Below are 12,344 nucleotides of genomic sequence, written 5' to 3' on the forward strand. Positions count from 1 at the left end.
ACTGAAATGTCTTAAGAAACACACAAGTAACATTAATGTAGTTAAAATAATAGAGTGAAGTAAATAGCATTTGTGTTTGCTGTGTTTGAAGGTTATGTTTCCCTGAAGAAGGAAAGAGGGTAAGTAAACGTAATACCTCCATGTTGGAATATGAACTTGTGTAGGAGTATACTCTGATTTAAGTAAGGGATGAAGTATAGTTATCAGGTGTGAATTATGAATGTGCATGTGGTGAAGACAGATGAATTACTGAAGCTGTATTTCCCTAAACACTAAAGTATTTGGTGAGCTATTTGGCATATGTATAAAAATAAAAGATTATACAATATTTATATATTAAATGAAACATAAATGTAATGTTTTACAAATTATCTATAATATTTTACCTATCTCTATTTTATTCATTAGTAAATCATGAAGAAAGAAAGAAAGTGAAGTCGCTCAGTCGTGTCCGACTCTTTGTGACCTTGTGGACTGTAGCCTACCAGGTTCCTCCGTCCATGGGATTCTCCAGGCAAGAATACCAGAGTGCGTTGCCATTTCCTTCTCCCAGGGATCTTCCCAACCCAGGAATCAAACCCGGGTCTCTGGCATTGCAGACAGATGCTTTACCCTCTGAGCCACCAGGAAGAAGGTGGTCAAGTGACTGAAACTGAGTGAACACACTGGTTGGGAGGAGAGGTAGAAAGGATGCTAAGGGATGGTCATTCCCTATTGGGTGTCTTCATAATCTAAGCTCATTCTCTTTACTAGTACATCAATACAATTACATACTGTGGCCTGCCTGGCTTTGGTAGTTAGAAATCTACAACTGCTCCCTCCAGCTTACTTCAGCCAGGATGTTTCTCCGGGTCTACTTTAGGCAGCACTGCTGGGAAGGCCGCATCTCCCTTGTGGTTCCAGCTAATGCCGGAAGACTGCCTTGCTCTACCTCCCACCACTTCTACAATTTGGTGGCAACCCATGCAGCGCTTGGTCCCTGCAGGCCTAGACATGGCAGCAGCTTCCAGGAACAGTTACTCCTATGGGTGATTGGGCCCCAAATGATACAACTATTTTCCTTGGGCTGTGAAGAACTTCCGCCTATCAAATGCTAGCATTCCAAGAGAATGGGGCAATGACAGGATATCGAAATATTTTGTAGCTAGAAATATAAATGGTGACACTAATGAGGGAGTGAGACGACTAACCTCATATACCAAAAGGGAGGGGGAATAAATACAACTCTTCTAAGAAAACAACTTGGTTATACATCTAAAAAGCCTTGAAAATGTTCATATACTTTGAATAGCTTTCTTCCTTGGGAAAACCTAGCCTAAAAGGCATATCAAAGCTGCAGGTATAATTTTATATACAAGGATGTTTACCATAATGTTATTTATATCCATGAAAAACACCTGAATGTCCAAAAACAGAGCTATAGGTAAATATGATATATACTTGTAGTTTTTCTTTAAAGAATCCCCCTCCCCAATTTTAAGTGTATAGAGCTATATATCTCCACTAGACCTGAAACACTTAAGAGGGCAAGGATATCTGTTTTAAACAGTGAAAGCTATGTGCGAGCCAACTAGGCTCTCAAGAAATATTTTTGGAATAAATTAATGATGCAGTATTAAACATGAACTTATAGGAGAATTTTATATTAAATGGTAGAGTTCTGCCATAGCTAAGTAGCAAATGCACTCTGTATTTTTCTTTAAACTGAAATCTTCAAATCTCTTTTTAACAGTTCACAGCACTGCCATGTCTCCTGAGGAATGTTTAAATCGAATGACTTTTTGCTCAAAGGATTTCCAGTAGCTGCCCATGACCTGCAGCAAGTTCAAAGTCCCTGGTATTTACAGATCTCTATAATTTGGCCCAGTGTGGTCTTTGCACATCTTATCATCTCCCAAACCAGTTTTAAATGTTCCCATGAGACATTTCTGTCGTCTCTGCTGCTGTGACAATGACAATACTCTCTCCACAGCTGGTCTGCCAGTCAAGCCCCAGGCTCCAGGCTCACCCCTGCAAAGTTATCTAACAAATGGATTGTCCATTTGATGACAATGTTTCCTGCATAATACTTACTTGGCAGTTAACCACATATTATTTCATGCCATGTCTTTCCTACTATTAAACTGCGGTTTTTAAGTCTTATTGTTAAGTAGATTTTCACGTCTCTTCATCTTTGTGCTCAGTAGCTTGGTCATGTCCAACTCTTTGAGACCCCATGGATTGCAGCCTGCCAGGCTCCTTCTGCCCATGGGATTTCTCAGGCAAGAATACTGGAGTGAGTTGCCCTTCTTACTCCAGGGGATCTTGCCAACCCAGGGATCAAACCTGTATCTTCTGCGTCTCCTGCACTGAAGGTGGATTCTTTACAACTGTCCCACCTGTGAAGCCTCCATACTACACGTCATCTATGCTTTGAATAAAACACTACATTTCTTGGGAATAGCTTCTTTAGAAAATAGCAAAGAGCCTTGTATACACTATAAATAACACCAGAATCCTGGTATCAGGTTCAGATAAACTCAGATACCAGTCATTTAGTGATTTGAGTTTTACTGAATTCAAACTTTGTTTAAAAACTGTCAAAGTATTTGGATATCAAGGCCTAATCTAGCATTTATAAGTTGCTGGCATTGTCCCTCACATTATAAGCTTGATGAGAGGCAAGGGGCATGTGTGTGTGGAGTCCATCACTATCTAACCAGCAATGTGTATAGTATATGGTTCATGACGTGGCTGCTCAGTAAACATTTAATGAGTGAAGACATCAAACATCTGTGAAAGTGGGAGACACTCTCCTTAATGTAATTCATCCTTTATATGAGGTGAACTTAAGGTAAAAAGAACATATAGACTACATTAGAATCTTCCAGGCTACTTTAGAAGCTTTCAGGTAGTCCACATTTAAGTACAAAAAAATGAACATTTCAGGCAACTCTTCTCTTTTAATATGAAAAAAAACCAAAACAAAACTGTGAAAGGAAAGACTTTGACTTACATAAGTGATTAGCCAACTTCCCAAGATTATACAAAAACCTGTGTGTGAGGGCATCGCTGTATTTCTTTATGATAAAAAATTCAAATATTGAATTGACATTAAAAATATTGATGCTCAATCCTTTAATTTCTTTACAAATGACATATATAAATCTATTCAAACATGTTAAAAAATTAAGCATATTAAGAAGTACTACCTTTAAGCAAAGTAGCTCAATATTGTCACTATTAAAGTTTTGGCTTGACTGATCTCATCAAGAGACAGTAAATTTAGAGAGCACACTTTGCTTGGGCAAAACGTAAGAAAGATTTTTTTATATGATTAAAAACTCATACCTGTTGATCTCCAAGGAAATGACTTCTCAGTTGAGCTAGAGAAAAAGAAGGAAAAAAAATGGAACATTTACTTCCTTTGTTGTAAACTTTAACTGTGGATCTGTTTTGAACATAAACATTTAATTTTCACATTTAATTATATAAAAGTATATTAAAACCTCAAACAATATTTAAAGTGACTGTTCTAAATTAATTTTTAGAGAGTATTTAACCCCCTATGCCAATCTGGGACAAATTTGTATTTCTTAGAACTTAAGGCAAATTATTAAAAGACATATGATTCTCCTTGAATAAGACAAATATAATAGCACAGCTAACTGTGACCTTCATAGTACTTATATGAGGGCACATGCTGCTTTATCGGACAAGGTGATGGCAACCCACTCCAGCACTCTTGCCTGGAAAATCCCATGGATGGAGGAGCCTGGCAGGCTGCAGTCCATGGGTCGCACAGTGTCGGACACGACTGAAGCAACTTAGCAGCATCAGCAGCATGCTACTTTATGTGGAATAATTTATATGAAAACTACATATAAAACAACATATATATCATACACTGTATGACATATACATTAAAAAGAACCAAAAAGGTTATTAAGTTTATTAATTTTACTTATTTTCAAAAAAGCCTTAGATGCTGTAATAGACATATAAGTTAATGGGGTCAGTTTACTGAATGTTGTCTTATAAAATTTAAATATCATAAATCTTTATATCAAAACACAAAGTTTTACAAATTAGGGGTAAATTTTAACTATATATTTTTCTCTATAAACTTAGAGTGCTATGCTCAGTCGCGTCCAAGTCTCTGCAGCCCCATGACTATAGTCTGCCAGGCTCCTCGGTCAATGGGATTCTCCAGCAAGAATACTGGAGTGGGTTGCCATGTCCTCCTCCAGAGGATCTTTCCCACCTAGAGATAGAACCTGCATTTCCTGTGTCTCCTGCATTGGCAGGTGGATTCTTTACCACTGAGGCACCTGGGAAGCCCAGTTTATAGAGTACCAATTTTAAAAATTAGTGCATAAAAACATATCTGAGCCTCCCTGTCCATCCCCTCCCTTAAAATAATACGGGAAAGCATGGTTCTCAGGGGACAGTGTAGCAGAACAAAGCAATAAGAGAGGCTGAATTATTCGGCATTCATTAAATGTTAAAATACCTCACATATATTATCTCCTGTATATTATTCACAACAACCTAATGAAGAGGTGCCTTATTATCTTTATTTCACAGATTAAAAAACTGGACAAAGTCTTATTCCATTAGTAGATGGAAGAAGTGGGATTTAAACCAAAGATGGTTTGATTTCAAAGTCAGGGCTTCTGACCATTGTGTTACATAGAACAGCTTGTGATTCCATTTTTGTATTAAACACACACACATGCACACATAGACACACACAATATGCCTAAGAAGTGTAGAAAAATAAAAATCAAAGTGCTAGTGGTTTTTTTGTGGGTTACAACTAAAAGGATTTCTTTCTTTTTAAACATTTGTATTTTATTTAGAAATCAGAAACAAATACATACTGAAGTATTTTGGAAGTGTTTACTAATTTTAAGGCAAAGGTACAAGACTTTGCACTTAAGGAAACTCTAAAATAAAGAAAAGAACAATACTTTCAGAGCTGTAGTTGTAAGATTTTATTTTTTTATTTTTTTTGTAGTTGTAAGATTTTAAATCCATGTTAGTCCCTTGGTATTTTCCCCAAGTCATTAAGTGGCTGATGAAACTCCTGCTGGTTAAAAACTCTAGATTCAGTAAGAACTCCCCAAAGTTCAATTTTGCCTGTGATCTGCGAGCAGCTCACATTCCGGGACCTTGAACTAGCTGTGCCCAGGGGGACATGCTCCCAATGAACAGAGTCAATCAGTTAACGCTCATCTTCAGCACTCCGATCATGATCCTCCACCTGATGTACTCCTAACTAATTTCAAAAGGGACTGATGGGAAGAAAAAACAGATGAAAATTTGGTCAAATATCAATAAATGGCATATTTGTCTTGCTCCTGAAGATATTACCACATTCTCAAAAGTGGTTTCCAAAACTGAATTCCAATTCTCTTGAATATTATAATTTAGTCCTATCATCTTGGAGAAGGCAATGGCACTCCACTCCAATACTCTTGCCTGGAAAATCCCATGGATGGAGGAGCCTGGTGGGCTATTGTCTATGGGGTTGCACAGAGTCGGACACGACTGAAGTGACTTAGCAGCAGCAGCAGCAAACCTATCATCTAAACTAGCTTTCTAAGCACCAAAGTTGCTATTACCCAACTGTATTTCTATCGACATATTCACATTTTTTGTCAATATTAAAATCAAACTACCAACCAGAAATGTTTAATATACCTCAGGTGTCTTGGGAGTGGTGAAGTCTATTATCTTCTGGTTGAAATTTACATAAACCTTAATGAAATATATTTACAAGTTTTTTTTATTTTTGAAATTTTAGATCATAGATTATATGTCATCTTAACTGCTCAAATTGGGCAAGGGTTGTGGCTGTTTTGTGCATTTCTTTAGGTCAAGTGCACTGCGTATTGCCTGGCACACAGATGTTTAATGTGTGTGTGTGTGCTCAGTCGTGTCCAAATCTTTGCAAGCCCCTCTACTGTAGCCTGACAGACTCCTCCATCCATGGAATTTTCCAGGCAAGAATACTGGAGTGGGTTGCCATTTCCTACTCCAGGGGATCTTCCCGACCCAGGGATCAAACCCTTGTGTCTTGTGTTTCCTGCTCTGGCAGGTGGATTCCTTACCACTGTGCCATCTGGGAAGCCCCTAATATATACGGTTGTAACACAAATTGTGAAAAAAGTATTAATAATACTGAGTTCTTCATTGTTCTGAGGGATCAGGTATATGTAAATTATTACTATTTTGTTCATAAGCTGGCTTGAAACTCAACATTAGAAAAAACTAAAATCATGGTATCCAGTCCCATCACATCATGGCAAATAGAGGAAAAGTGGAAGCAGTGATAGTTTTATTTTCCTGGGCTCCAAAATCACTGTGGACAGTGACTATAGCCAAGAAATTAAAAGATGCTTGCCTCTTGGAAGGAAAGCTATGACAAACCCAGATGGCATATTAAAAAGTAGAGACATCACTTTGCTCACAAAGGTGCAAAAAGCTATGGTTTTTCCACTAGTTATGTACGGAAGTGAGAGCTGGACCATAAGGAAGACTGAGCACCAAAGAATTGATGTTTTCGAATTGTGGTGCTGGAAAAGACTCAGAAGGACAGAAAAGCCTGGTGTGCTGCAGTCCATGGGGTTGCAAAGAGTCAGACATGACTTAGCAACTGAACAACAACACTTTGTTCAAACAGGTCTAATTATTCTCCCCTACTCTATGTAGGAAGTTCCAAGTTCCTATAACAAGCAGGAAAGCAGCATTTCTGGTCCTGAAAAGACCTTTGGTCATCAAAACACAGTAAGGCATTCCAGTCCTAAATATTCATTGGAAGGACTGATGCTGAAGCTAAAACTCCAATACTTTGGCTACCTGATGCAAAGAACTGAATCATCTGAAAAGACCCTGACGCTGGGAAAGATTGAAGGCAGGAGAAGGGGATAACAGAGGATAAGATGGTTGGACAGCATCATTGACTCGACGGACATGAGTTTGAGCAAGCTCTGGGAGTGGGTGATGGACAGGGAGGTCTGGCTTGCTGTAGTCCATGGGATCACAAAGAGTCAGACATGACTGAGCAACATGAACTGAACTGAGGTGAAGGCATGGGGAAGGCGGATTCAGTTTGATATTTGGCAAAACTAATACAATTATGTAAAGTTTAAAAATAAAATAAAATTTAAATTATCAAAAAAAATAAAATTATGAACACGAAAAAAAAATTACTTTTTCTCCTATCATATTCTAGACAAACAATAAAAAAAAATCACGGGGAAAATAAGTTAATATTGAAGATTAAAGATAAAAAATTCCATGGTATATTTTGAAGACTATATATTTAGCCCAATTACTTTCACACTAATTCCACAATCCTGGTCATTATATATTATTCATAATAGTCTATTTCTTTCGGAACCACCACTCTAGGATTCAGAGATCAGGCAGTAAATACGTGAAGTTCTGAAATGCTGTTTCAAGTCACTTTTATTGGAACAATAAAACTAGAGGCAGCTCCATATGACACATAGGTGTATTCCTTCCTCCCTCTCTCCCTCTAGCCATCTATTCCAAAAAAGATTTCCCCAACTTAAAAGACGCTTGCTCCTTGGAAGGAATGTCTACAACATGTCTCACAGTATTGTGGCCACGGATGACTCCATTCCATTCCCTTTCACTTCTCATCTGAATATGCCAAGAACCTCCTCTGCAGTGTGAAAATATTTTAAAATACAAGAATGGGATCATCCATGACAACTTTGTTTCAGTGGGAAGATGCATTCACAATTTCTAACAACTTAATTATCAACAACCTTCTAGAATGAAATCCATTCATAAGTTTGGGACTGTTTGGTTGGACAGCAAACTACAGTTAAAAGCAAAATCAGCAGCAAATTAATAAATCAAAGCAATTCATTTTAATGAGAAAAAAAAATCTTAGTTTTAAGAAAGACACCATGCCTTTATCAGTATTGATGAGAAAATGCAATAAATCACTATAAAATTCCGTGCACTTAAGAAATTATGTATTTTTTTTCATTCACAGACATAAATGGAGCCCAAAACATCTTTGTTAATATTTACTGCAGACGTTCAGTTCAGTTCAGTCACTCAGTTGTATCCAATTCTTCGAGAACCCAGGGACTGTAGTGCACTAGGCCTCCCTGTCCATCACCCACTCCCAAAGCTGCTCAAACTCATGTCCATCAAGTTGGTGATGTCATCCAACCATCTCATTCTTTGTTGTACCCTTCTCTTCCTGCCTTCAATCATTCCCAGTATTAGGGTCTTTTCAAAAGAGTCAGTTCTTCGTATCAGGTGGCCAAAGTACTGGAGCTTCAGCATAAGTCTTTCCAATGAATATTCAGGACTGATCTCCTTTAGGTTGGACTGGTTGGATCTCCTTGTAGTCCAAGGGACTCTCAAGAGTCTTCTCCAACACCACAATTGAAAAGCATCAATTCTTTGCTGCTCAGCCTTCTTTATGGTCCAGTTCTCACATCCATACATAACGACTGGAAAAACCGTAACTTTGACTAGATGGACCTTTGTCAGTAAGGTAATACCTCTGCTCTTTAATATGCTGTCTAGGTTGGTCATAGCTTTCCTTCCAAGGACGAAGCGTCTTTTAATTTCATGGCTGAAGTCACCATCTGTTGTGATTTTGGAGCCCAAGAAAATAAAGTCTCTCACTGTTTGCATAGTTTCCCCATCTATTTGCCATGAAGTGATGGGACCAGATGCCATGATCTTAGTTTTCAGAATGTTGAGTTTTAAGTCAGCTTTTTAACTCTCCTCTTTGCCTTCATCAAGATCCTCTTTAGTTTCTCTTTGCTTTCTGCCATCAGGGTGGCGTCATCTGCATATCTGGGATTATTGATATTTCTCCCAGCAATCTTGATTCCAGCTTGTGCTTCATCCAGCCTGGCATTTCGCATGATGTACTTTGCATAGAAGTTAAATAAGCAGGGTGATGATCTACAGCCTTGACGTAGTCCTTTTCCAATTTGGAACCAGGCCATTGTTCCATGTCCGGTTCTAACTGTTGCTTCTTGACCTGAATAAAGATTTTTCAGGAGGCAGGTAGCCCATCAGGCTCCTCTGTCCATGAGACTCTCCAGGCAAGAATGCTGAAGTGGGTTGCCATGTCCTCTTCCACAGGATCTTCACAACCCAGGGATCGAACCCAGGTCTCCTCCATTGCAGGTGGATTCTTTACCATGTAAGCCACCAGAGAAGCCCATAGCTGTCTTTGAAATCCCCTTATAGTGATGTTTTCCTATGTTATGAGTCAGAAAACCAGCCACTCACAGTCCCTTGCAGCCAGAGGGCCAATCAGTGACAGGGTCTAGAAGAAGGCTGGTCAGTGTGGCAGTGGTGCAGCAGGGACCAGCAGTGGGGGGCCCAGTAGAGGCAGTGGGCACTGTTCCCATAATCCCCAACTCAGAAGCTGGCTCTCTGGCCTTCCCGGAGATTCTGAAGATTAACACCTCACAGCTTCTGACAAGTTCTTTTCTAGCTTACACAGGCCAGAGAGGATTCTACTGTTTGTAGCTGAAGGTTCTGACTGATGTTTATGACTGAGACCAAATATAAATGGCCCTCTGAAAAAAAGATAAAACCTCACTCCTTAACTCTTGACCTGTATTTCCAGCTGCGTACTGGATATAATACATTTCGTAGTTGACATACTGAAACCCTTCCCCCCGCCCCAAATAAATTCCCATCTAATCATCACCACCTAGTCACTCACTGAAGAACATGGAGCTGTTTTACTGACTACCTACTGTCCCCGAACCCCGCTCATGTACAGCTCCACAAGGGCAGGGAAGTCTGCCTCGTTCACAGATACACTTACAGAACCTACAGCACCTTGTGGCACACGCCTGTCACTCAAAACACACACCTTCTGAATCCATCGCTACCACCAAGTACAGTTCAGGCTTTCATCCTCATGGTCTCTTGGGTGGATCATTCTTTCAGGCTCTCTCCTAGCTGGTCTGCTTGGCTTTGATTTCTCATCCTTTCAGGCTCTATTCCAGGCTGTTGCTACGGTGATATTTCAAACACTCAAATCTGAAATTCTCCTGATGCTAACGCACAACAGATTCATACAGGATACATTTCAAGCATCTTGGTTAGTATGGCAGAGATTCAAACATCTTCAGATGGTGCAGAAGGCCCTCCACCACCTGGTTCCTTCGAGTCTGCCCTTTCCCACACAAACCTACATTCTAGGCATTTCTAATTACTTGCAGTTTCCTCATATATCAGGCTGCTTCAGGCTTCTAGTGCTATTTTGGGGGTAGAATGTGTAGAACACAGTCTGGAAACTCAGAATTACCCAAATTTCAGAATGGTATACGTGTTACAACGTAACAATATATATGTCATACACACCCATGGATTGAACACTCTAGTTTACTTTTACTTTTTAATCACTTAATAATAACAGGAATGTCTTTGTAAAACGGTCAACGTTAATAAGTCAGCACTCGATTTCCTCCTGGATTCTACTGTGTCTGACGTGAGCTTCAGTGGACAGTAGTAGCAAAACAGCAGCAGAGGGTGGAGTGGAGAAAGCCTGATGAAGCTGCACAGTAACTGCATCACGGCACTTCTCACCTTCTCCCTGGTCTAGCTGGGGCTCTATCATCACTAGTGAGGTGCAGGCCACCATCACTTTCTCGTCCAAAACCCACTGAATTGGGATACAATCCAAGTTATTCCACTTTGTTTAGAAAAACAGTTAAGAAATTTTATACTACACACAGAGACATGTATGTGTTTAAGTATATGTACAGCCCTTATTAATAGCTCAAAAGTTAAGCACAGTCAAAACTTAAGCTTCATTTGGTATTAGTGGACAGGAATTACTGGAAGGAATACACCAGAAACTGTTTTACTTATGAATAGAGTATGGGCATGTACCATTGTCTAGACTACATACCCTCCACGACATTCTCTCTGGTAAGTACAAATCATTCTTCAAAAATCAGCATGATGAAAGTTGATCACTTCTTCTTTATATTAACAATTAATCTACCTTGATTCTTATTTTTCATATGATTGTAACTGCAATTCTTGCTTATCTGTATCCACTACCAGATTATGGCTCTCTTGAGGATAAAGATTGTGGCTTAATTCTATTTGCATCCAACCACAATTGAGTAGAATGCTAAATAAATGATAGCTGATATTAATTTTTTGAGTTGCTCATTATTAGGGCTAATCCTATGTTATTTTAGAATTGTTTCAATCATTCTACAAAGGAATTTTTGGCTTTTTCTACATCTTACAGAAAAGATGTCTACTGTAAATATTACATGAACCCATTCAACAAGTATTTGTTGATCATCTACTGAGTGCCAGACATTGTTAGAGGCTGGGATATAATGGTGAAAAGAAGCAAACAATGATCAACACTGTTAATCAGGGAAATGAAAATTAAAACCACAGTAAGATGTCACTTCATACTTGTGAGATTGGCTATCACCAGTTCAGTTCAGTCGCTCAGTTGTGTCTGATTCTTTGTGATGCTATGAACCTCAACACGCCAGGTCTCCCTGTTCACCACCAACTCCCGGAATCTACCCAAACTCATGTCCACTGAGTCGGTGATGCCATCCAACCATCTCATCCTCTGTCGTCCCCTTCTCCTCCTGCCCTCAATATTTCCCAGCATCAGGGTCTTTTCAAATGAGTCAGTTCTTTGCATCAGGTGGAAAAGTACTCGAGTTTCAGCTTCAACACCAGTCCTTCCAATGAACACCCAGGACTGATTTCCTTTAGGATGGACTGGTTGGATCTCTTTGTAGTTCAAGGGACTCTAAGAGTCTTCTCCAACACCACAGTTCAAAAGCATCAATTCTTCTGCACTCAGCTTTCTTTATAGTCCAACTCTCACATCCACACATGACTACTGGAAAAACCATAGCCTTGACTAGACGGATCTTTGTTGACAAAGTAAAGGATATAAATACCAAACATTGGTGTAGATGTGGAAAAAAAGGAACTCTGTTCATTGTTGGTGTGAATGTAAATTAGTACACCCACTGTGCAAAACACTGTCGAAGTTTTTCAAGAAAAACGAAAAAAAATAGAACCACCATATGACCCAGCAATTTACTCCTGGGTATATATCCAAATAACAAAAATCACTAATTCTAAAAGATATATTTATCCCCAATGTTCATAGCAGCATTCTTTATAATTGCCAAGATATGGAAGCAACCTGAGCGTCCACTGACAGATGAGTAGACAGAAGATGCTGTGTGTGTACACACACATACACACACCACAGAATATTAATCAGCCATAAAAAGGAAATTCTGCCATTTTCAGCAACATGGATAGACTTGGAGGGTACAATCCTA

The 12,344-nt window shown here is 39.1% G+C and overlaps 1 protein-coding gene across 19 annotated transcripts in view; it reads right to left on the reverse strand.

Moving 5' to 3' along the window:
• The window catches only part of PKP4 (plakophilin 4), a 258,767-nt gene that overhangs the window by 86,848 nt on the left and 159,575 nt on the right, over positions 1 to 12,344 (reverse strand). For 18 of the 19 annotated variants that reach the window (XM_070767595.1, XM_019972379.2, XM_070767592.1 and 15 more), the window contains one exon: positions 3,331 to 3,365. The exons of the other annotated variant lie outside the window; for it this stretch is intronic. In XM_070767595.1, the coding sequence (XP_070623696.1) occupies positions 3,331 to 3,365 (35 nt within the window). The remainder of the gene's footprint in view (positions 1 to 3,330; positions 3,366 to 12,344) is intronic. 19 annotated transcript variants of the gene reach the window in all.

The sequence above is a fragment of the Bos indicus genome, chromosome 2 (assembly GCF_029378745.1).
Source record: "Bos indicus isolate NIAB-ARS_2022 breed Sahiwal x Tharparkar chromosome 2, NIAB-ARS_B.indTharparkar_mat_pri_1.0, whole genome shotgun sequence".
NCBI lineage: Eukaryota > Metazoa > Chordata > Mammalia > Artiodactyla > Bovidae > Bos > Bos indicus.